The sequence below is a fragment of the Sorex araneus genome, chromosome 3, assembly GCF_027595985.1.
Source record: "Sorex araneus isolate mSorAra2 chromosome 3, mSorAra2.pri, whole genome shotgun sequence".
NCBI lineage: Eukaryota > Metazoa > Chordata > Mammalia > Eulipotyphla > Soricidae > Sorex > Sorex araneus.
The window spans coordinates 39977924-40004762 of record NC_073304.1 but is presented as its reverse complement, the minus strand read 5'-3'; the positions used below and the strand labels follow the sequence as shown (position 1 = coordinate 40004762).

General features: G+C 39.3%; 2 protein-coding genes across 3 annotated transcripts in view; both read left to right on the top strand.

Moving 5' to 3' along the window:
• LRRC9 (leucine rich repeat containing 9) overlaps positions 1-14685 on the top strand; it is a 116844-nt gene extending 102159 nt beyond the window's left edge. For both annotated transcript variants that reach the window (XM_055130088.1, XM_055130087.1), the window contains one exon: positions 14215-14685. In XM_055130088.1, coding sequence (XP_054986063.1) covers positions 14215-14264 — 50 coding nt within the window. In that variant the 3' untranslated portion in view covers positions 14265-14685. The remainder of the gene's footprint in view (positions 1-14214) is intronic.
• A 596-nt stretch (positions 14686-15281) lies between these two features.
• Positions 15282-26839, top strand: part of PCNX4 (pecanex 4) — a 37162-nt gene continuing 25604 nt past the window's right edge. The window contains exons 1-2 of the mRNA XM_004612385.2: positions 15282-15412; positions 25833-26558. Coding sequence (XP_004612442.2) covers positions 25870-26558 — 689 coding nt within the window. The 5' untranslated portion in view covers positions 15282-15412; positions 25833-25869. The remainder of the gene's footprint in view (positions 15413-25832; positions 26559-26839) is intronic.

Sequence of the window (26839 nt, the reverse complement as noted above, 5' to 3'; positions counted from 1 at the left end):
ATTAATATTTCAGTGAAAATAATTTTTCTAAAGGACTTTAAGAATTAGGGCATATCACAAATCGATGCTTGTTTATTAAGTCCAGTTTTTGATAAATAAATTAATTATATTTTTATATAAATGAACTTTATGATTGTAAATTATTTTACTTAAATTTTCAAATATTGGTTCAACACTGCACATAGGTTTCATACTGTTTTCTATTCCTTACATAGTTATTTTTAATTTAAAAATTGCATTTAAAAATTTTCTCATTTTGATTTTTAATTTAAAAATTAAACTTTTTTATTGAAGTACTGAGATTTACAATACTATTAGTCATATTTTTATGCATCTATTATTTCAACACTACACCCATGGCAGAGAGCTTGTTTCCCTCTACTAGTTTTCCAGGGGTCCCTTTCTGTCCCCCACCCCTGCACTCATATAAGCTCAGTTCTACATACAAAATCTCTAGTTTCAATTACTTTGGCCATTTGTTGTTCCCTTATTCTGTTTCTTTATGTACCACATATGAGAGAGACCATTTCTTTCTTTCTTTCTTTCTTTCTTTCTTTCTTTCTTTCTTTCTTTCTTTCTTTCTTTCTTTCTTTATTTTTGTATTGTGAAGATGGTGGGTGACATGTATACACATATAGATGAATAAAGTTAAATTCACAAAATTGTGAAATTTCACAAAATTGTAAATCAATAAGTTGATAAAAAACCTTTTCAAGAACTATTTTAATAGGTATATATAGATGAAAAATTAATAATATGAATAATTCTATGTTACTACATTTTAAATTTTATATGAAGTATATCCTACAAATATACAATTTAGTAAATGAGCAAAGTAAAATTAAGAAAAATTTAAGGAAAAAATTTGAATGTACTATGAAAGCATAGAAGTGTGTCTGTGCTTAAAACTTTATATTGACTTTATGTTAGAAAATATCACATTTTAGATAATGCTTAGCATCTGTACTAATAAGTAAAAGATTATACTAAAAATATGTGAATTAAAGAAAATCACATGAATAGAATATTCAATATAAATGAGACATCAATTCATAATTGAAAAAGTGAAAAACTCCTTAGCAAGCTAGGAGCGAACAGATCTTTCTTCATCTTAGCAGAGAGCAACTATAACCAAGTGAACAAATGCCATGCTTCATGGTGAAATGCTGAGAAGTCTGTCTTGTCTTTTAAAGAAGCTTCTTTAACACTTCTTTAAAAACTGGTTTCAGGGCTATAAATTTGGAAACTGCTACTTATCTATGAAACTGTCTCATTCTTTCAAATATAATAATCTGAATGGAGTATTCTCTATGAAACGAGTCATTCATTTCATTGAGTCTTTCAAAAAAAAAACAAAACATATCCTACCATTCTCTTCTAGATAAATCTGTGTAAGGTTCGTTTTTGATCTTTTGCTTGCAATATTCTGTCTCTATCTTACAATCTAGTCATTCTGAGTATAATGTCTTGGAGTTTTTCTCTTGGAGTCTATATTTGTTGGGACACTAAAAACCTCTTGGATCTTACCTACATTTCTCAACTCTGAGAAATTCTTTTTTTTTTTTTTTTTTTTTTTTTTTTTTGCTTTTTGGGTCACACCTGGCCATGCACAGGGGTTACTCCTGGCTCTGCACTCAGGAATCACCCCTGGCCGTGCTCAGGGGACCATATGGGATGCTGGGATTTGAACCCGGGTCGGCCGCGTGCAAGGCAAACGCCCTACCCGCTGTGCTATCTCTCCAGCCCCTCTGAGAAATTCTTATCTATGATTTCCTTAGTGACTTTTCACCAGGTTTGTCTTGCTGTTTTTCAGGGACCCCCGTGGTTTTTATATTGTTTTGTACTTTTGTATTGATCCTCTTGAATTCATACCATAGTTCTCTTGTGTGCTGTTCCTTTCTGTTAAGGCTTTTCCCATTTTCCATTGTTTTCTAGAGATTTCTTGCATCTCACCTTGGAGCTCTTCAGTCTTTTTCTCAGCTGCTGTTATTTTGATGTTCAGACCTTCTATGGAGTCTTTTATATCATCTACATTACTTTTCATTTCTGTCATTTCTGATTGTAGTTTCTTCATTTAGGCTCTCCCTCTTTCTTACATGCATTGCTGACTGCCTATGTCTTCATTTCTTTGAGCTAATTAAACATCCTCAACATCATGTCACCAAAGCCATTCTCTGCGAGTTTACAGAGCTGGTTTGTACTGTTAGAACCTTCCTATTATTACTTTAACTCATTGTCACTTATTATTTTCACTCATTAATCCTGGTGGGTGTCTATACGTCTTTCGCATTGTGTTTGCTGTGCTCCTGCTGGGAGACTTTATTGTTGTTGTTCTTTTCTATCCCTGCCCATCTTCATTCACCCAGTGAACAGGATACATGTGTGCAGCATGAAGTGTGATGAGTGGAGTTGTCAGGTGGCTACATATGTGGCCATGCAGTTGAGGAGGCATGGAGGTGGGCCTACTGTTAGGTAGAAGTCAGACAAGGAGTCTTCTTGGATCCATGACCCAGTTGGAAGGGAAGGGAATTGCTTCTAGTTTCAAAAAGGCCACAGGGATATTAGTTGTGTGGTTATTCTCACCTAGAAAGGTGCAAGAGCAAGCAAAGGGTTTTAGGGCCTGCTCAGATAGTGGTGGTTAGGATGTAGAGACTCTTGTATTTTTTATCATTTTTCTAGAATTAGGGTTGTTTTTTTTTTTCAGGGGGAGGGGCACATCAAGCAATGCTCAGGGGTTAGTTCTGGTTTTGCACTCAGGAATCACTCCCTGTAGTGCTCAAGGGGCCATATGGGATGTTAGGGATCAAACCCAGGTCAGCCTCATGCAAGACAAGCACCCTGCCCACTGTACTATCACTCTGGCTGCTCTCGATTTAGTTTTAAAGGTATTCTGGGGGCTGGAGAGATAGCACAGTGGGTAGGGCATTTGCCTTGCACGCGGCCGACCCGGGTTCAAATCCCAGCATCCCATATGCCCCTGAGCACGGCCAGGGGTAATTCCTGAGTGCATGAGCCAGGAGTAACCCCTGTGCATCGCCAGGTGTGACCCAAAAAGAAAAAAAAATAAAAATAAAAAAATAAATAAAGGTATTCTGGATACTGGTTCCAGTGGTTATACAACGATTTTGTATATTCCTCAAATAGTGTATATTTGTAATTTAATCACACAATATTTAAAATTCTGAGCCTAATACTTATTTTATATTCCTTAATGTGTAGTTTTAAAGTAGCTGTTATTCTGGTAAGAATAAAATCCATTAAAAAAATAACTGTAGTTCTTACATTGTCCAGAAGGTGTCTTTGTTGTCCTTTAATTCTGATAGCTTTCATGACTGACAACATGTTGCCTTTATAATAGTGGCCTTTCAAATAATAAAATGACTTAGAAAATTAGTATAACTGGTTTTCAATGCAGAAAATTTTACAAGAGTATAAAACAGAAAAAAACGTAACTCATCCAGTATCTTGTTAACATGTCATATATTCTTTGAGTCATTTCTCCTAGATATTTGTAATACGTTTGAGAACAAACATTTGATTTGTATGTCCATATTATTAACTTTTGAGATATTATTTTTACTATATTTTTAATGCATTCAAATTTCATATTAGGCATAAAATAGTTTGGAATATATTATGTGATAGTTAAACTAAGATTAGTAATAAGTATGTACTTAGGCATTACTTTGTTGTTTATGACAAAAATAGATTCAAACTTAATAGTAATTTCACATAAAAACAATGAAAGAAATAATTTTGGCACAGTAGTCATTTTATTTGTTTTTTGTTTTGGGGTCACACCCATCTCTCTCTGGGGTTGCTCCTGACACAGCACTCAGGAATCACTCCTGACAGGGACCATATGGGATGCCAGGAGTAGAACTTGGTTGACTGCATGCAAAGCAAGCACCTTATCCATTGGACTATCTATCCAGTTTCTCTTTTTCCTTGTTTCTAAGAAATGTTTTGCCTTTTTTGGGATGGGCCACGCTCAGGGATCCAGCTGGGTTGACTTTATGCAAGACAAGTGCTTTAACTTTAACCTCTATTTAATCTCCCAAGCAGTGCACAGTAGTCTTTTTTTTGTTTTGTTTTGTTTTTGTTTTTTGTATTTTTTGTTTTTTTGCTTTTTGGGTCACACCTGGTGATGCACAAGGGTTATTCCTGGCTCTGCACTCAGGAATTACTCCTGGCGGTGCTCAGGAGACCATATGGGATGCTGGGAATCGAACCCGGGTCGGCCACGTGCAAGGCAAATGCCCTACCCGCTGTGCTATCGCTCTAGCCCCTGTGCACAGTAGTCTTAATGTTCTTCTGTGCTAGATGACTCAAAATGATGTACTCCCCTGGGAATGCCTAGCTAGTTTAAGCATTGTTGTCTACAGTTCATAAAGCAACAGCTGTAACTTCATTCCTTTTCTACACAGCAAAAATGTAAGTTAGCTGTACATTGTTAAGTAAATAATTCTCAGAATGAAAGTTTATAATTACAAATGATAGGATACTACACAACTAATTTCACAGAGGCAGATAGTTTGTTAAAGTTACTAACTAATGACCCATATTTATCCTTAGAACAGTCATATTAAGTGAACATAATATGTGCACTCTCCATTTGTAGATGAAGAAATGGGCTTAGAAAGGAAAAGAATAAATATGATACCTAATACTAGATTTTTTTCAGTTCCAAATTTATTGCCCTTTTATTCCAGAAGTCATATGTAACTTTTCCTAATTGTTTAAGCAGATGTAGAGCTCTACTCTATATAGAAACTATAAACAAGTCATTTTATTCCAACACCTTTCACTTAGGGAAAATATATAATTTTGACAAAAAAATTTGCTCCCAGAAAATGTCTTAGTAGAATTGTTCTGCATCAGTCATGTGCATGATTCCATAACTTGTTTTAAATTAAAAGACAACACAAAAAACCTAAATCTCAAACATATTTTTATTTATTAGGATCCTAAAATACTGATCTGAATATTTATAATGTCAAAATGATATTTTGACTTATATATGAATATTGACTATAATTAATTGTTCAGTAACTATTATTTACCTCTATTTTTAAGATTTGAATTTTTCTGTTGACACAAAATTTTGGCTGTGAACATATTTTTGCCTAGAATATTTAGTAAGAGATGTGTGTGTGTGTGTGTGTGTATCTGCCGACACTTGATGACTTTTTTAAAATCTTTGTATTTAAGCAATTCACTTCATTATTCATAAATTATCACACTATGAGAAGTGTTTAATGTTTTAAATCATTATATCTCTAATATTGGTATAGATTTAGTTTCAATTACATGTTACATTTTTAAAAATTACAATTCTATAAGAATTTGTGGCTAAGTACTGTTAGTTCCAAAATAAAATCAAATAATTTTATTTTATGAGAAGGAAATTAGTTGGGATTTCTTATTCCTCTTCTACATAGGTTAGCACTTCTAGATGATTTCCAACTGCTTAACAGTTTCTCTTGTTCTTCTTTCTCACTTTCCTGTATTATTGAATTTTGTGTTTGTTTGTTTGGGGGCCACACCCAGTGGTGCTCTGGGCTTACTCCTGCACACTGCACTTAGGGATCACTCCTAGAGAGGCTCAATATGGAGTTCCAGGGATCCAACTGGGTTGGCAGCATGCAAGGCAAGTGCTCTATCTACTACACTATGGCTCTGTGTCCCCTATTATTGAAATTTTCTTTTGATGCTGTAGCTGCCACACCCAGTGGCACTTGTGCAACCATGCATGGTATGTGCTATATCAGGAGACTCTATTACTATAAAATTAGGAGGAACTTCCCAATAAGCGTCCTGTGGTCTGGGGGCTACTCCCAGAGATATCAGGTCAGCTGTACCAGGTGTTTAGTACTCATTCAGATGATGTTGGCACCACCAAAGCTACATCCAGCAAAGGTTAGAGCAGGGATTGGTGGTAGGGGGACTGGGAATGAAACTGGCTACCATTGAGCAATATCAATAATAAAAATATTTCAGTATTGTCACTATCATTCCGTTGCTCATCGATTTGCTCAAGTAGGCATCAGTAACATCTCCATTATGAGACTTGTTACTGGTTTTGGCATATTGAATACACCACGGGTAGCTTGCCAGGCTCTGCCATGGGGGTGAGATACTCTTGATAGCTTTCCAGGTTCTCCGAGAGGGGCAAAGGAATCGAACCTGGGTCAGCCACATGCAAGGCAAATGCCCTACTTTTTTTTTTTTTTGCTCTTTGGGTCACACCTAGTTATGCCCAGGGGTTACTCCTGGCTCTGCACTCAGGTATTCCTCCTGGTGGTGCTTGGGGGAACCATATGGGATGCTGGGAATCGAACCCGATTTGGCCGCGTGCAAGGCAAATGCCCTACCCGCTGTGCTATTGCTCCAGCCCCCAGTAGTGAAATACTTTTAAGGAAAAATTATATGAATTGCAACTTTAGTTTACTGTTACTTTTAGAAATAAGCAAAAATGTACAGTTATTAGTATTTTATTTCTATAAGTTTTCTTATAAGACTCAGAATTATGATATAATATTCATGTTGTTTCATATGTGAGCTACTGAAACTTTTGTAAGCTACTGAACGTTTTTCAAATCTATTTCTGTACCCTATCTTAAAATTTCATTTTAATGATTTTCCTTATAATTAAAATGAATGATTTTATAGCAAAAACATGTAATTCTGTAATCTGAAAATATAATATCTTTAAGGAAATTTAAAACTAGCTTTAATAATTATGTGAAATCAAATTACTTATCTTTTATATAGTAATAGAGTTTAATTATATGCATCTTTTGGTAAGTTAAAAAAATCACCCACAGGGGCTGGAGCTATAGCACAGTGGGTAGGGCATTTGCCTTGCACTTGGCCAACCCAGGTTTGATTCCTAGCATCTCATATGGTCCCCTGAGCACCACCAGGGGTGATTCCTGAGTGCGGAGCCAGGAGTGACCCCTGTGCAACGCCAGGTCTGACCCAGAAAAAAGCAAAAAAAAAAAAAATCACCCACATTTCTTTTTATCCATATGTGTGCAGATTCCAAAATGCTAAATTTTAAAGTTAGAATAATTTTTTATTAATTAGTCTCTCCATATGCTCAGAAGTGATAAATTTTATTACATAATTAAATTTTGTTTAGACATTGATGTTAAAATGTGTAAAATATATTTTAATAAGTAGTATTCTGTATTTTCATCTAATCTTTAACTTTATAACTCTAATTTCCAACTATTTAAAAAGATTTCAAACTAGCAGGATTTCTTTTTTTTTAATTTTTTTAATTTTTAAATTTTTTTTTATTTTTTTATTGAAGGATTTCATTTTTAAGCATTACAAATAGCAATGATCTTAATATTTGTGGGTCAGTTTGTTTTGTAAACCATTTATAGTTATATTTATTTTAAAATAACAAATCTATTTTAATGGAAAAAATTAAAGTCATATGATTTAAAAGCTGTAGATTTTGATCAATGGACACTCATGTTTTATACCTTGCTTATTATAAAACATTAGTTTGTATTTCTCTAGAAAATGTTTTGTTAATTTTTATAGTTTGGCTATATTTGCTCCATCTTTAGTTATAATATAATTCCCTCCAACACTCTTCCCCACCAAAATGATTTATAAGTATGTTGCTCAAAGAGCAAATAAGACTATTATAAAAAATATCAATAACATATTAAAGTTTTCAATTATTTGTTATTCCTTCATATCAATCTGGCTGAAAACAGGTATTTACAAACACTGGTCGCCTACTTTCTGATGACCTTTCTTTTTTTTTTTTATGAAGTGCTTTAAAAGAGTTCAATCATCCTTAATGGTGCATTTTTAGTAAAGGAAATAGAATGCGGAGAAGTCAATTTGAGCTCCCAGATGACAAGTGTCTGCAGAAAGATTAGGCATAAATGGGTTTAGAAAACAGGGAGAGAGAGTAGAGTAAAATGCAGTGAGCAGAGCACTCAGAGAAGCCAGTTACAATGGAAAGAGTAAAATACTGCAGAGCTTTTTAAGCTACATACAATTGGAACAATGGGCTTGATCCAGCCATCTATGTTAAACTGTTAAAAGATAGGTGAAAAGCAAGCTGGAGTTCTATAGAGTGTTGAGGAACAGTCAAATGAAGAGCTTTAAATCTACAGAGAATGAATGCAGCTATTCAATAGAATGAAAATGAAGTCAAAATTGGCATATTTCCCTGGTTAATTTACCTTGTGAAGGACTCTGTTCATTACAGGTATTAAGCCTTTATTAGCATCAAAATAGTAAAGCTACCACTATTGGTTTTTTAAAATAACATGGAGTATACATCTATAAATATAAAATATAAATGTGTGTATTTGCATATATGTATCCATGTATAAGTACAATTAGTAAGCGCTAATATAATTAAGCAGCTCTAATAATTTTAATGATTTAATATTATATCCTATAGTAATCTATAAATCTGTATATATACATATATGTCAAACTTCCTGTCCTTTGGGGTTTGCTTAGATTAAGTGGCAAAAGTGTACAATTTGAAAAATTGAGAAAAATAATCTAGATAACATATACAATCCCTAGAATAGAGTATGCAAAGCTTGCAGTAAAACCATTGAGCTATTTATTTAAACCCATTTATTAAAGGCTTAATAATGTCAATATTAGTTAACAATAAGATATAAAAAGAGTAAGTAGATATCTAAAATGTTAAATATCAGAATAAATATCAGAATAAAGAATAACAATGGGGTAGAGCAATAGTACAGTGGGTAGTATATTTGCCTAGCAAGCAGCAGACCCAGGAAAAAGGTTAGATAACAGCTAACAACAGACTTCAAAGATGTTTTAGCATTACAGACTGTTTATGTGATATTTTTACCAATGCATTTTAAGAATTTTTTCAGTGTATTATAAAAAAAAGTAGAATTTATTCTTATGAGTAAATAAATTCTCATGAAACAAAAATAGCCATTAGATAATAATAATCAAACTCAATTTTTAAAAACATCATTTTCATGGAAAAACTAAAAATGGGGAGAAAAAAGGTTCTATTTAGAAACCATTTTCCATTTGCAACAATAACTTCTAAAAGTGTGGCTAGTATATTTGGGAGCCTGCTTCATGAGCTAGGGGAGAAGGCAGCTGGGATAGAGAAGGGGTCACTAAGTCAATGATGTTTGGAGGGATAGTTTGGGATGGGAGCTGTGTGCTGAAAGTAGATCAAGGACCAAACGTGACAGTCTCTTAGTATCTGTATTGCAAATCATAATGCCCAAAAGTAGAGAGAGAGTATGGGGGAAATTGTCTGCCATAGAGGCAGGGGAAGGGTTGGGATGCAGAGGTGATAGTGGGGACATTGGTGGTAGAAAATGTGCACTGGTGGAGGGATGGGCGTTCGATCATTTCATGACTGAAACTCAAACATGAAAGCTTTGTAACTGTATTTCACAGTGATTCAATCATTAATTAATTAATTAAAAAGTGTGACCAGTGGCCAGAGTGGTACAGTGAAGTGGCTAGGGGACTTGCCTTGCATGTGGCTGACCTGGGTTCGATCCCATACAGTCCTCTGAGCAACACGCCAGGAGTGATCCCTGTGTGCCAGGGTAGGAGTAAGTCCTGAGCACTGCAAGATGTAGTCCAAAAGGGGGAGAAAAACAAGAAAAAGAAAAAGAATGTGGCTAGGGAGATAGCCCATGGGACTATTGAGAGCATACTTTGTGTGTGAGATCCCCAATTAACCTTCCAGTCTCTAAACCTTTTGCTAAGAAAATGAGTTCATTAGACTTGGTTTTAAACTAAGGAATTTAAAATGTTGGCCTTCAAATCAGAAGTTTCATGAAAAATAAATCATCTAGTCAGCCCTGAGGGTCTTTCTCAGTATTTGAAAATGTTCCTATACACTTCCAGGTGTAATATAATTAACACTTAATTATAACTTTTCTCTCTAACATAAAATGAAGGATTACTTTCCAGATGTCTTAAATTGTGGCATCTGGTAAATAAAAAAAACTCTGTTTAGTCTTTAAATATGCAGCAAGTGAGACTGTATTAGTCATATTCAGCTTATAACAAACAGTAATTTGTTAACTAAGTTTTATCAGTTTTATTTTTTTCTTGTGAATTTTCTATCCATTAAACTATGAGTACTTTGATATTAAATATCTTTTTTTCTTCTCTGTATCTACCATATAGACTATCACAAAATTTACACATAGTGGGCATCAATATCTTGGCACATTTATTATGGCATATATTTGCTATTTTATCTAGTTGAGAATGATGTTATATGTTATCATAAAAACATATTGTATGTTTTTAAATATACACTACAAGGATCTTGTCTATATAGAAAAGTAATAGAATAAAATTATAAGAAGGAAGCCTTAAACTAGTCTGATAGTAAATGTCCTATTCAATCCTCTTCACAGGTTGTAAATTGGAATGTTACTAGAATTGTCAAATTCTTCCCAAAGCAATCTTCAAGCTAATCAACATAGACAATCACTCTCTTCATTTCTATAGCAATAAGAAAATGTTAAGCACTATATTTTGATTGGAGTTGTCTAGTAAATTGCTTAGATGGTGGTCTTATTTTAGGATGCAGCAAGCCTGGAATAGTAAGCGTAATTTGTCATGCAGCCTAGAGAAAGAATGAAGCATTTGGTACTGTTAATTGTTTCTGATTGCTGCCAGGGTAGTCCAGAATTTTGTCTTCAAAATCACCTTTAAGGATTTCAGCATCTCTGACCACTACTTTTTAATCAAAGAGGCTAAGCACAAACTATTTGATTCTTCTGCAGCAGAAATCTGAATAATACTATCTTTAATATTTTTACTTAATTGCCCTTAAAAAGAGAACCCTCAACAAGTAAATTTTAATATTAAAGTACTTTTGATTAAGGTGACACAAACTTTCATGCCAATAATGACAGAAACCCAGTAAAATGGGTCAGTAGTACATTTTTTTAGAAATTTAGGTTACTTATAATCATTTTGTTTAGGTTTTCTTTATTGCAAATAAAGAAACCAAACATTTCTTTCCCAAGCTCACTTTTATGTTAAAAGTACAGTTTCTTAGAAAACTTAATCTTAAATTTTGCATTACAACGTATAGACTGTTAATTTTTATCCATAGTTTAATAAATTTTAAATGTAACAAGAGCAGAAATAGTTAAATGGAAATTTTGAGATATGGCCCTACCTCTTAATATTATTGAGGGGAAAACTGAAATATTGAATCTAAATTACTTGACTGTCAATCGAACATGTTTAGTGTAGAGTGTGAAATACTTCCTGTTCTGGGTCAGCAATGTAGAGCCTTTCCTATGTGAGGCCTTGGGATTGATCCACGTTACTATATAACTGAAAGATAAAAAGAAGTCATTTTTGATAAATATGCTCAATGAAAATCTTAGTATCTCCCCTTTACACTAAAGGCACTTCTTCTTTAGTTTCCATTAATCTGGAAAAATTCCCATACTGCTGTATTCAACAAGAAAAAAAGATCAATTATTGTGCTTCCTACTTTAGGGAGCAAGGGAAATATTGATATGGTAAATAGAGATCATGAAAAGAAAATAAATGTTTCCAGAGCATTCTCTAGCAGGATTGCTTTTGTTTCTTTTATTGGTGCTAGAATTAAAAGAAGGAAAATAAAGATTGTTCATTCATAAAACAAACACTATTCTGTGCACTGGGAGAAAAATCCCAGAAAAAAAGGAATAAAAATCCTGAGGACCAGGGAGATAGCACAAAAGGCTGAAGTGCATGCCTTACATTCCAGAGCTGGGGCTTGCTTCCAAGCACTGTATGGCTCCCCCACCCCTCACTCTGCCTTCAGCAGCATCAGGAGAGACTCCCAAACACTTGCAAGAAGTTGTGCCTGACCACTGCCAAGTGTGTCTCCCAAACAAAAATATCACATCATATTCTTTGGGGGCTATGGGGTGGGGTGGGAGGAGCACACTCGGCAGTGCTCAGGACTTAACTCTTGATGCTGAGTTCAGGGATCACTTTCTGGGAGGCTCAGGGCACCAGGGATAGAACGTTGGTTGGCCACATGCAAGGCAAATGCCTTACCCACTGTACTATTGCTCCAACCCCTCACATATTCTTACTCTTTACCTCTCTCTTCTCTCTCTCTGTCCCTGTCTCTCTCTCTCTCTCTCTCAATACATGTATATATGAGAAAGGAAGCATACATAAACATACATAAGCAGTATTTTTTATACAGTAAACATTAGACTTTGTACATTGAACTTTGTTTTCATAGTCCAACAATCTAGCCCAATGTACATTTTGGTCAAACCAATGATACAGGAACAAGCTGTCCAGCAGATAGTGAAACATGGAATAAAGGGTGCATGTTTCTGCAGTAATTGGGACCACCAATAAAAATATTTTCATCTGGGGCTGGAGCAATAGCACAGTGGGTAGGGCGTTTGCCTTGCACGCGACCGACCCGGGTTCGATTCCCAGCATCCCATACGGTCCCCTGAGCACCACCAGGAGTAATTCCTGAGTGCATGAGCCAGGAGTAACCCCTGTGCAATGTCGGGTGTGACCCAAAAAGCAAAAAAAAAAAAAAATTTTCATTTGACTCTTCAGTTGAATTTTATTACGAGTTAGGTAGGACATATATGTCCTTAAGAGAAGTTTTCCTCTAAAATTTTGTTCCTTGTGGCTTGAGGACAAAGTTAAATATCATAGAAAAATATCATAGACCCGTTTTATATAAAAGCCACAAATAATAATCACTACTTTTAATATATAAGTCTGTAAGTAAATGCATCTCTCTTGCTTGCTACTCGTACGTACATATATTTTCTATTAATTACAATGTCTTTTTAGAGGAAAATCACATTGTAAAAATATTAATCCAGTAATTAGCTTGAGATCAATAAACAACAACTCAGTAGAATTTATAAACATTCTAATATTCTTTTCTGTACACTAGTTTCCACAAAATCCACTATGTGTTTTATTTTGTTGGGGAACTTTTGGTCCACATCTGTTGGTGCTCAGGAATGACCCCTGGAATGCTCTGTACCAGACAGAACCAGGTTGGGCTGCAGGCAAAGCAAGCACCTTATTCCTTGTAAACTCTCCCACCACGATTTTTTTTCCTTTTTGGTTTATTGTGGCTTGGCCAATGCTCAATGATGCTCAGAGGCTTCTCCCTTTTCTCTTGGCCCTCCAGAAGGTGACAGGACCTATTCTGACAGCCTGCAGGCAAAGCATGCTTTTCAGCCCATGACAGCCCTTCCTCCAACCCCCAGGGGACATTTCTTTCCGTTTGTTTATAATTTTAGTGATTGAAATATTATAAAAGTAATATATAGCTAAATATATCCTAACAGGGCCAGAGAGATAGTACAGCAGGTAAGACACTTGTTTTGTGCACATACTCTGACCAGGGTTTGATTCTGGTCACCGCATATGATGCCCTGGGCCCACCAGGAACTATCCCTGAGTCTGCCGGGTGTGGCCAAGAGATGGTTTTTGTGATTTCATTCAAAGAAATTGCAATGTACAAACATCGTTGGGAAAGAGAGAAAAAATAACAAAAATATCTGCAACAGGTATTTCAAAACAAAATGTTCGCTCAACCTTATAATTGAATGAGGTTGACAAGAATAGGCGTCCTGAACTCCAACTGGACCGAAAGAAAATAGCTTCTCACTAAGCGCTTAAATCTGTGCCAGGTACCTTCTAAGCGACTTACAGTCGTCCGATTTCATCGGATTTACACAACTCATGTGTCGGATAAACGCTATTATTAACCCTATTTTACAAGATAAGGGAACAGGGCCAGAGAGATTAGGTAACCCCAAGACCACACCAGTAGTGGGCGGGGTGCGGGGCGGGGGTTCTTGCCCGCACATGCAGCAGGGGGTGCTCCACGGTTTTCTGGAACCCAATCCTACCCCCTCCCCCCAAAAAGTGGGAAAGCCACCGAGGGCCCAAGAACACACGTCCCCTTCACAAAGGACAGCAGAGGTTCTTTGCAAACTGTCCTTGAAATCGAGCACGCGACAAAACGCCACTGGGTTTGGGTCTACGAGCTTCCAATGAACGCCCCTCGCCCCTCTGCCGCTGCTCCGTTTAGACACAGAGAAATCTCTCACATACACGCCTTGACTTTCTTTTAATGCTAACCGTCCTTTCTTTTGTATTTTTTTCTTTCCTTTTTCCCTTCCCTTCACTATGACTTGAAAACCTAAGTGCATAAGGACTTCGGAAACCGAAACGGGAGCCGCGCCCGGGCCACTTAGGGGTCCCGACTGCCGGAGCAGCAGTGCGGCGGGAGGAAACCGAGGAGCCCCGACGCCCACAAAATGGCTCCAAGTTCCCTTCACAGGAGCCTCTCCATCAACGTAGACCAGTAGGAAAAGCTCCGAGACCCCTCCCCGCTCCTCGTCCCAATCTGGAAGCTGCCCACGGGGCACACTCGAACTTGCTACTAAGCGTTTCAAACTGCGCAGAACTGGAGGCTGCCGTGGTCAGCAGCTGGTCAAGGCTCCGGATTCGAAATAAAACGCTCAAGTCGACACAGCTTCCCCCTTAAGGCCTTTCCTTTCTAATCTGGGGACCGGGGGCTCTTCCTTACTTAATAATAAATCAGATCCCTCCGTCGAATGCCTCGACGTGGAGCTCGTCGGTTCGTTCTGGGAAATATAACCGTTCAATGGCTTAGGCGAGGGAGTGGAAGGGGGTCGGGGGTGGGGGGAAATGCACAACAACGGAGCGATCAAGGCTTGCAAATCTTGCCATCCGGACAAGACGCAGACGGCATCTACGACCGCCGGGAAACCGAGCGGGGCGAGCCCCGGAGAGAAGGACGTCGTCACGCGCGGAACCCGAAGAATAAGGCCTGAGTCCCCCCAACACTCCAGAACCCGGGACCCGCCCACCCGCCCGCAGCCAGAAGCCCACAAAATGGCAGCCGCGCGTCCCGCCTCCGCGCACCACCCCGCGGAGGAACGTCGCGTCGCCAAGGCAACGACGCTCTTGCGTCGAGGCGCGGCCCGGGTGAAAGTTCAGGGCTGGCGCCGCGACCCCCGGGATAGACGCCGCCGCCGCCGCCGCCTCGGAGCCCCGGGCCGGGAGCGCACCCGGCGCGCCTCTGCCGCCGCCGCCGCCGCCGCCGCCGCCGCCGCGCCCAGGCAGGGGGCGGGCCTGGGTGTGGCCTCGAGCGCGGCGCGCGCTCCTGGCCTGTGGCGTCGGCTGGTGCCCGCGGGAGTTGACGTTAACCATGGAAACGCGGAGCGGGCCCGGGCGCCCGCGCGCCGAGCTGGACGCTGGGCCGCCGCTGCCGCTTCTCGACCTCCGTTTCCCCGCTGGAACGCTGCGCCCGGGTTCCCCTGCAGAAATGCAGTCCCCGGCATGCCTTGGCGTCGCCTCTGCCCGCGAGTGACTCGAGGTACGTTCGCTCCCCGTCTCCCACCTGGGGACTTGTCGCAGCCTCCCCCCGGATGCCCGCCGCTGCGGGGCTGCGGCGCTGCTCGGCCGCAGGTGTTTGGTCCCTTGTTAAGGCCTGTAAGTGAGAGCGTTGCTTGCACTTTTAAGGGGTGACAGGAATTTGCTCACTGGAGGTAATTAACCCCTCGTGGCTTGAACTTTGTTTCCAAAGACTGCTGGGGCGTGACGAGTTACGGACAGCCTGTAGTTTCTAAGAGAAACCTTAGGAACGGGAAATCAGTGCACTTTGAGTCTTGATTTCGTCAAGGAAGATGATTACTCCAAGAAAGTTTAAAACCTTCGTAGCCCTGATTGTACTCCTCTTTTCCTCTTTTTCATCCTCACCTAACTTACTTTTGCTCCAAACTGGTCCACGTGGACGGGAGCAAGTCCACGCCCGCGGCCTCGCGGATCAGCGGTCACTCCTCTGCGGTCCAGCCCATCAGAAGGTTCTGCTCGCTCTCTCGCGTTCGTGATCTGCTCCAGACCAACCATTTCTCTTTATTTAACTGTGCTATAGAGTAGGAGGGTTTCCCCCTATGTCTAATCATTCTGCGGGGCACACGCCGTCCTTTATGTTATTGACCATGGTGTCAGAAACCTGAAACCTTGCAGAGCCAGACTCCGAAGCTCAGATGTTGTCATTTTAGTGTGTGTTTGAGGGTACTAACCCTGTGCTTGTAGGTTTTTCATCTGAGGAACTTCCTACCCTCCTTAATTGACACAGAATATACCTGGCATGGATCCTCTGCTCGTTCTTTTGTAAGCGCTATATTAAAACAAGTTTCTTAGGGGGCGGGAGAGATAGTATAGTGCATAGGACGCTTTCCTTTGTATGTAGCTGATCCCCTGTAGCACCGCCAGGAGTAATTCCTGAGTGCAGAGCCAGGAGGAAGATGTGAGCATAGCTAGGTGTGGCTATACTACAAAAAAAAAAAAAAAAAAGTAGACCCGTATTTTGTTTCTATAAAGTGCCGATGTGAGTGCAAATTCAAGGCTGGGGAGGTAGCAGAAAGGCTAGAGTGCAGCCCCCCAGCACCCCTTTCGTGCACAGTTTAGTCGTTTTTAAGTATACTCATAAATTTGGACAAATATTAACACTATTAATTTTAAAAGTTTCATCACTCCCAAATAAGCTTTGTTATTGCCTTTGCAGTCATTCCCCTCCATCCTGTCTTGCTGTACCCATCAGCCCAGACATCCACTAATCTATTTTGTGTCCTTATAGATTTGTTTTTTCTAGACACTATATATCAGTGAAATTGTATTGTATGTGGTTCCTTGTGACTGATTTCTTCCTCTCAGAATTATTTTCAAAGCCCTTCCCTATTGTAGCATGCATAGGTACTACACTGTATTGCTTGTTATTCATAGTCTAAGGGATGTGGTTATACCACGTTTCATTTCACTCTATGTAGTTGGATTGTTTCCACTTTGAGGCTATTAGTGTTTATGGATGTTTATATACAAGATTTTGTATAGACCTATATTTTAACTTACTAGTATATACCTAGATATGGAATTGTTATATCTAATGGGAACTCAGTGGTTAGCCTTTCTTTTGAAAAAGTTTTTCTAAGCAAGGGTTCTTTTTATAGTCTAACTCGTAGTCCCTTATCACATACAGAGCTTGAAGTGCTCCCATTCTGCGGGTAGTTTTTGCTTTCTTTTTTTTTTTTCTTTTTGGGTCACACCTGGCGATGCACAGGGGTTACTCCTGGCTCTGCACTCAGGAATTACTCCTGGCGGTGCTCAGGGGACCATATGGGATGTTGGGAATCGAACCCAGGTCGGCCGCGTGCAAGGCAAACGCCCAACCCGCTGTGCTATCGCTCCAGCCCTAGTTTTTGCTTTCTAAGTGGCAGAAACTTTATCTTCTCTGTTATATTTTATTTGGTGTAGGGGTTGTTGGGCCACACTTCACAGTGCCCAGGGGCCATTTGTAGTGGTGCTGTGCTCAGGAACATATGTGGTAGTGGGAAGGGAGGTGGTTGAACCAGGGTCATGGGCAGCACAGCTGCATGCAGGGCAAGTGCATAGCCATCTATACTCTCTCTGGGACTAAAGAACTTTTTTTTTTTTTTTTTTTTTTTTTTTTTAGGAAAGATGGGGAACTAGCCCACACATGGAGGGCTTACTTTTGTTTCTGTACTCAGGGATCACTCCCAGCAATGCTCAGGGTGGTACCAGGGATACCAGGGATTGAACCTGGTCTGGCTGTATGCCAGGTGTGCAACCGGGTGTACTATTTCTCCAGGAATTTTTTTTTAAAAAATATTTTTAACTTTATTTAAACATCGTGTTTTAAAGTTGTTTATAAGTTGTTTTGAGCATTAGGTATTCCAACACCAATCCCACCAACATTGTAACCTTCCCCCCACCATTGTCCCCAACTTCCCACCCACCTCCTAAGTAGGCACAGAATAATTTTATTTTGCTCATTACAACAAAATGGCTCATGGAATTATCGAAAAATACATCAGCAAAAGAAAAATTTGGAAGTTGTTGTATCTCACAGTCAGGTCATTTAAAGTCTTTGAGGGTTTACTGAGCTGTTTGTTGCTAGTTAAACCTCCTGTGTTAATACTTTGTTGTTGTTGTTGTTTTAATTGAGCTTAGTTGGCTTCTATACTACTTTCCCATCTAGTTTGATGTGCTCCTACTGGGCCATCAGTATTGTGGAATTTGGAGGTGTTTCTCCTGGAGGATCAGTAAAAATGGGATAATTTTTGATCCATCACATCCCAAGAGTTTTCAGTTTCAAGACTGGTATACCAATGAGTTTGGCTGCTTGGCTTGTATCTCTTCCAAGATTAGTCTTGCAGCTAAGAAGTTGGGCCCTTATTTCCATGTGGGTGTGGTTGCTGGGGCATCCTACAGTACGGGATTTGGGGGTTGGCTACCTGCCTCCATTCCAAGAAGACTCAAGGGTTTTCATTCAGAAAACCAGTTGTACTTAGAACTTTGATTGGCTTGGCGTCTCTGCAGACTTTGTTTTGAAGCGGTGAAGTTTGACCATTTGCTGGCGACGACTGTGGGGTGTGGGTGCAGCAGCTGGGGTTTCAGCATGCAGTGTCTGTGGGATGTCAAGAACTTTTTCATTTAGACAGTTTCTCATTTGCATTTCTCTGTTCCCTATTAAGTAGTCCTATATGCCAGTGCCTGCATGCTGTTTTAGCTAAAGGCTAATTTTATCATTTTGTAGATCTTGCCAGACCCACCTTTCTTTGAAGAGCTCTTTTTCCAAATTATCCTCTTAAGTGACTGAATATCACTGGTTTTCAGTTTTCAGTTCTATAAGATAAATTGCTTTGTTTCTGATTATTCATGCAAGTTGCAGACATAGTTCACCTGAAGCTTGATTTTTAAAGAAAAGTTCAACTCAATTAAATTTACAATAGTTAATGTGTTTGAGGTGTGGAAAGGGGAAGAAGTATAAGCTTCCCCTTATTGCAGTTTTAGAAGATTCTGACTATGTCCACATTGGATGCTATAATTATATTCTAATGGTATGCGCAGGGGCAAGCAGAGTCTCTTGCCCCCGCTCCTGGCTGTCTTCACTGGGGCCCCTCAGAAGGGGTGGGTTGAGTTTCCCTCCCCACCCCGAGCAGAGCCCCCTCAGCCGAAGACCTCCGGAACCCAGAGCCACAGCCGTGCTCAAGGCCCCTCTCCACATGTTCGGACAAGCCTCACGCTTGAAGGAACTGGCAGAGGAACCCAGGTGTGTGGGACCCAGGGCCAAGATGACAAGCCTGCTCAGATAGGGACTAGGGTTCTTTCACCCAGATCCCCCATTTTCCAGTCGCTAGGCCGTGCAACATTCTTATAGTCTAATTCGCCCCTTTGGAGAACCTGACAAGCTACCGAGAGTTTCCTGCCCGCATGGGAGAGCCTGGCAAGTTCTCTGTGGTGTATTCATATGCCAAAATCAGTAACAATGATGGATCTCATTCCCTGACCCTGAAAGAGTCTCCATGCAGCACCAGTGGGAAGGACTAATTAAAAGAGGCTTTTAAAATCTCAGGGCTAGGATAAATGGAGACGGTACTAAGACTACTGGAGAAAATCAATGATCAATGGGACAATGATGATGATGGTATATGCATTTTGGAAGTGTACTCATCATTCTAGCCATGGATTGTGCCAATACCTGGAGAAAGTCAATTCTTTGAGCTTTCTGTTACTCCTCCTGTACAGTCACAATGACAATTTTTTTCTCCATTTTTTGGGGATAGTGGGTTCAAGTCGCACACCCAGCAGTGCTTAGGAGCTATTCCTGGCTCTGGGATCAGGATCATTCTTAGCAGTGCTTGTTGCTTAGTGTGTGTCACTGTTTATTGAACCGGGGTAGGCCACATGCAAGGCAAGTGTCTCAACCTCTGTTTTATCTCTTTAACCTCATCGTAGTTTTCTTTACCAACAAATTCCCATGAATTTCCTTTCAGAAAATCTAAAAGAAACTTTTAGATTTGAAGATCGTAATCTTGACTTTGAATAAATACCACATTTTTAATATCCAGAGAGATGTGAATATTCTTATGCTTTCCTTGTCAAGATTTCCTTTTGTGGTGTTTGGTCATATTTTCCTTTCATGGTGGGGGGCGAGTGCTTACTATATAATGGGTAAACCATAGCATGAAATAGCTTTCTCATATTTGAATACCATTTGTATTTTGACTGATTCTTTAAGAATTTGGATGTTGGCCTGTGGTTTGGCATTTAATTAAGATCCCAAAGTATTTTCAGGCATATATAAGTAGCTATCTTTGCCTTCCTGGATCCCTGCTAATAACCTTAACCATAGGCACTTGACTATCCAAACAACTTGTAGGTGTAGGCCTTTTAAAAGTGCTCTGGTCAACAACTGCTGGTTTTTATCCAAAGCATCTAAGAGTTAAGTTGTTTTGTATCTTGCATTCTTAGTACTTAGGTATATCAATTTGTTTTCAAATTACGAAGTTCTATTCATTTTTTTTTTTCACTTTTCTCTAGAGTCAGTATTTTAAATGCTCTTTCACTTTTTAGGAGAGTGGGTAAGTATATTCAGTTCATTAAAAGTTTTTGTAAGTCGGGGCTGGAGCGATAGCACAGCGGGTAGGGCGTTTCCCTTGCACGCGGCCGACCCGGGTTCAAATCCCAGCATCCCATATGGTCCCCTGAGCACCGCCAGGAGTAATTCCTGAGTGCAGACCAGGAGTAACCCCTGTGCATCTCCAGGTGTGACCCAAAAAGAAAAAAAGAAGTTTTTGTAAGTCATTTGGAAAATGTCATCCAAAAAGCACAGGACAACTGGATAGAAAAAAAGGGACATTTATTGGCACCAAAACCAACTTAAATTGGGAAGCATGTCTGGGCATCACCGACTGTACAGAGAGCATCAGAGAGAGAGGAAGTGGGTATCTGGTTTTATGCCACATAGAGTTAAGGTGATGTAACAGTATTACGTAGTTTTCAGGAAAGTTTAGGCATATATACGGGGGGGCACTTATAGACATGCACAGTTGGAGAATCCATAAAGCTATGGATTTATCACATACATGGAAAATGGCAGCAGAATATCTTCAGGACTGTTTTTTTTGTGTAATAGAGGAAAGGAGGCTGAGGATGACGCCATTGCTGATTTTCCGGAGACTCAGCAGTTCTGTCCAGCCTGGGGTCTAGGGTCCCCTTGGCCCAGTCAGGGGTGGCTAGACTCTGTCTTGGCCCAGTCAGAGCCAAAAAAAGATAAGGAGGCGCCTTCTTATTTTCTTTTGGGCCAGATTATTACACTTTCCAAACTGCAGGTCTCAGAACAGTCTTGTTTTGGAGGGCAAAGAAAGGGCACAAATTATTGATATTTCTATTATATAAGTTAAGAAGGAATTAAGGTGTTTTTTGTGTTTTGGTGGGGTGGGTTATTTTCAAATTCGATTTTGCCTAATATAGGTTATTTATAAACTGAGTCTATTTCTTGCTTATTTTGTTAGTAATGAAAAATTTAAAAATTTCGGAGTTGCTTTTCCCAGTAACTGCTATTTGCAAGGACAGTGACCTATACTGGATTGTAACTCTGGGGTTCAAAGAGCAGCTATTTACCTTGCACAGTCCACCAGATCCTGCCAGTTCTACACCTATGGGGCCGTGTTACAGGTTCATGGATTCTGCCCTCTCTTTACACGTGTGGAGCCTCTCCTCCCAAGAATCTCTGTCCCTGAGTAGAAACAAGTGAATGAGGACAGCCTTGGGGAAGGAATCCAACAGACATCCCCCCTCCCCAATTTTATTTTATTAAAGCACCATGAGTTACAAAGTTATTTGTAGTTGGGCTTTCACATACAATGCTCCATCACTGATTCTGCCACAGGGTCAACTTCCCTCCACCAGTGTTCCCCAATTTCCTCTCCTTCCCCCCACGCCCACCCCTCCTGACATCTTGACAGGCATCTTTTACATTTGGTTACTAAAGTTTGGGTCTTATGACTGCAGTGTTGTTGACTCTGTGGTTTGGATATTTAGCTCTATTATTCTTAATTCTTCTGCTGTCCCTCAATTCCCTTGAGCCCTGCCCCCATTGTTTCTCAATGGGAGCCCTACCCCCATTGTTTCTCTTCTTCCCTTTCCCTTCAGATGTCATTGGAGCCACGCTCATGCACATTCTCTCATCCTGGGCACTGCTGAGGCACTTTCGTAATCTCAGGCCTCTCTCTGGTACTAGTGTTGGGCAGCTTGCTGGTCTTTTAGCTGCAGTTCTGCCATTCTGCTACTTGGCTCTCAAGGGTCAGGAGCAAAGCATGCACTCCAGCCCATTTTCTATCTGTCCAGCTCTGTACACAGCTGTTTTGTTTTCATAAAGTCCAATTTAAAAAAATTATTTTCTTTTTTTTCTTTTTGAGCTGGAGCTACAGGAAAGTGGGAAGGGTAGTCTGGCACACACTGACCCAGGTTCAGTCCCCAGTACCATATATGATCACCTGAGTCCCACCAGGAGTAAACCCCTGAACATCCCTGGATATGCACCTCCACCCCCAATTTTTTTTTTTAATTAAATCACCACAAAATATACAGTTACAGGGCTGGAGCAATAGTGCAGTAGGGAGGGTGTTTGCCTTGCACACAACTGACCTGGGTTTAATGCCTGGCATCCTATATGGTCCACCGAAGCACCATCAGGAGTAATTCCTGAGCACAGAGCCAGGAGTAATCTCTGAGCATCACCAGGTGTGAACCTAAAAGCTCTCCCCCCCAAAAAAAAGAGAACACAGTTACAAAGTTGTTCATGATTGAGTCTTGGTCATAGAGTGTTCCAACATCTATCCCGTTACCCACCACCAATGTCCCTAGTTTCCCCCAATTTTTTCTTTTGTTATATTTTGCTATCATAACCAAGAAGTAATTATGAAATCTAACATCAGAAGCTTTTTTTCCCGTGTTTTGTTCTAAGGATCTTACTATTTCAGATCTTATGTTTTAGACCTGATTTGTGTATGGTATTAGATCTGGTTCAGCTTCATTATTTTGCATGATACCAATTTGGTGGATACCAACTTTTCCAATACCATTTGTTACAAAGACTGTCTTTTGAATAGAATTGGCACTCTTGTCAAGTATTTGATACTACAAAATGAAGGTTTATTTTCGGGTTCTCTTACTCCACTTCAAGACAATATTACAAAGACTGTCTGTTGAATAGAATTGACGCTCTTGTCAAGCATTTGATACTACAAAATGATGGTTTACTTCTGGGCTCTCTTACTTCACCTCAAGATATGTTATGTCATCATAAATATGGCTTTTCACCTAATTTGCCTTTTATAATCTAATACATAATCCCTGAAGTGTATCTTTGCTAACTGATCTTTTCATCAGGCAACTGTTTTTTAGAATAACCTACTTAGTTCTTCCTGCATATTCCCAGAAAAATAAAAGCTTAAGAAAGGAAAATGCATGTGTTTCTTTGAGTATTGTGGGCATTAAATTAAAATAACCTGGATGAAAGCATAAATGGATTTATGCTTTTTCATATTTTTGAAATATGAAAGCTGTTTCATACTTTCCTGGTTCTGGTAGATTTTGGAAGCTTGCAGAAGAAAGATAGAACCAAAACTGAATCCGGAAGCAGCTTGCCTTCAGCAGCTTAAGTGTAGTCAGTAAGCATCTACTCTGGCTCCTTAGTCTTTAGAGTTCCAGTCCATTGTTCTTCCTACTACAGGCTGAGCTGCCAGTAGCTTTTCTTCAAACTACTATTTTATCAGGGTTTGAATTTTTTAGTTAATGGAAAATCCAAAGTTTAATAATTAAATGATGAATAATTGTTAGTATTTCTACTTCTGTTTCCCACTTTGGTGTCTCTTTTAATTTGGGGGAATTACACGTTATATTCTTTTTTTTTTTCTTAGAGTTCGTTATTTCATGTCTAGGATTTTTAACTCATGAAACAATCAGACATATTCAAAGATATATACAATGTAGTAACATACAGAATACTTAAAAATAAAAAGACCTTAAAATTCAAAGATCAGACAAATATGATCTGTTTAAATCCACATGTAAACACATAAACATCCATAATATAAGTAAGACTTAAATAATATATAACAAAGTAGCATACCTATACTTTTATAGTTTACCCATTTCTTACAATAAATAGAAACTCCTTTTGCAACTGGTAAAAGAAATCTGATAAAAGCTACTTTTTAAAATGAGCGTTAAAAGTGACTATATAATATTTGACTACTTTTTTTAAAAAGTTAAATATTAGCCACAGAAAAATAACAAAATTCATTAGGAAAGGCAATATACATTTCATATAACTATTTAGAATTGCAACAGGTAGTCAAATCTAGAGTAATTCTTCACATTTGGTTTTGCATAAGAAATCACCCAAATGGGACCAGAGCAATAGTACAGTGAGTTAGGGCATTTGCCTTACACATGGTCTACCTGGGTTGAATCCCCCAGCATCCCATATGGTCCCCCAAGCACTGCCAGGAGTAATTCCTGAGTGCAGAGTCAGAGGACTAACCCCTGAACATCACTGGGTGTGACCGAAAAAGACCCCCCAAAAAGAAATAATCCAAAGTAAGTTTGCTAACATTACTTATCAATATAGCACCATTGTGGGCAACTTCCAGATTTGAAATAGCATTTCTGGAGCTGGAGCAATAGTATAGTACATTTGCCTTGTACAAAGCTGATCTGGTTTTGATTCCCAGCATCCCATATAGTCCCTCAAACACTACTAGGAGTAATTCCTGAGTGCAGCGTCAGGAGTAACCCCTTGGCATCACCAGGTGTGACCCAAAGAGCAGAAAAAAAAAGAAAAGAATGTTCTATTTTAAATTACCATTTAAAGTTATTTTCAAATGGTAAGCAGATGAATGTAATTTTATGAAAAGAGTAAAAATCCTGGCCATTTTTCAAAACCATCCAAGTTCCTATTCGATGATTCTAAAACCCAAAATTTCCTCTGCAGAGCATCCTATCTTTCAGGCTGACATAAATCCTACATCAGCAAAAGAAACTCAGAAGACATGAGTGATATACCTTGTCTAGAAAACTGAACCCATATATCTTGCACGTTATATTCTTATTGAGCAGAAACTGGCAAACTAAGGGTCCACAGGCTAAAACTGGCTAGAGCCCATTAGAGTAAAAATTGTGATTATTTTATTGAAACACTCCCTCTCGGTCATTTATGTGTGTATTATCTGTGGTTACAACAGCAGAGTTTAGTCATTTTTAACAGAGATCTTGTCCACAGAACCTAAAATACTGACTAGTGAACTCTTTATAACAGAAATAGTTCACTGACATTTGTAATAGAGAAAAAGAAGTTATATATCCCAAACTCTTGAAAAATGTGCAGAACTCCACTCTTAGATTTTGAAATCTAAAAACTTGAGTTAACTTAAAATTTAACTCAAGTGGTAAGCTCCAACTCAATAATGAATAGAACATTTTTTAAAAATTAATAAAACAGTATACCAAATATTTATTTAGTGTCCTTTGTTTTGTTTTGTTTTTGTTTAGTTTCCATTGTGTCAGCAGTTAGTGGGAAGGAGCAGAGAAGTGCAGGTATAGATCCTTCCCTTGAACCAACAAATTAGATAGGTCTGCTGGAGGTCAGGGTGCTTCCCATGCCTTGTTTTGGGTTTTTTTTTTTTTTTTTTTTTTTTTTTTGCTTTTTGGGTCACACCTGGCAATGCACAGGGTTTACCTTCTGGCTTTGCACTCAGGAGTTATTCCTGGCGATGCTCAGGGGACCATATGGGGTGCTGGGAATCGAACCCTGGTCGGCCGCGTGCAAGGCAAACCCGCTGTGCTATTGCTCCAGCCCCCCCACCCCATGCCTTATTTTGTATGTATGACATTGTAAGTGTGACATTTTTTTTCCTGTGTTACAGAAAAGAATGTGACTTTCCGAATAATTCTGTGAGAAGAATGAGTCCAGATGTGCCTCTGCTGAATGACTACAAGCAGGACTTCTTTCTGAAGCGCTTTCCACAGACTGTTCTCGGGGGCCCTCGCTTCAAACTAGGCTACTGTGCCCCTTCTTACATATATGCTAACCAGATTATCCTTTTTCTGATGCCATGGCTTTTGGGTGGAATAGGAACTCTTTTGTACCAGATCGGCATCCTGGAGGATTATTACACAGCCCTACTTTCAGGTGGACTCATGCTTTTCACTGCATTTGTCATCCAGTTCACAAGTTTATACGCCAGGAAAAAATCGGTGACAATAGAAAGAATGCTGACTACAGATATATTAGCAGAGGAAGATGAACATGAATTTACAAGCTGTGCTGGTGCTGAGACGATCAAATTTCTAATTCCTGGCAAGAAATATATAGCCAATACAGTTTTTCATTCTGTTCTTGCTGGGTTAGTGTGTGGTCTTGGAACATGGTATCTGCTCCCGAACAGAATAACTCTGCTCTATGGCAGTGTGGGAGGTACTGCACTGCTCTTTGTCTTTGGATGGATGACATTATGTATAGGAGAATATTCATTAATTGTAAACACAGCTACAGAGACAGCAACTTTCCAAACCCAGGATACTTTTGAAATAACCCCTCTTATGAGGCCTCTTTATATCTTCTTGTTTGTTTTTGTAGATCTTGCACACAGGTAATAAACTGTTGAATGCTTTATAAATTGCTTTGTTTTTAAGCATGCATGGTAATAGCAGTATTGTTATGATAAGCAAAAATCAGTCTCTGAGTTAAAATTCAAGCTCCTCTGGCTAGTATACACATTTTGTATACTGAAAACCCAGGTTTAATCCCTGACACCACATGGTCTCCTGAGTCCCACCAGGCACAATCCCCATGCACCTGAGCTGGGAGTAGTCCCTGAGTACCACCAGATGTTGCTGAAGAAACAATCACTGTCACTGTCACTGTCATCCC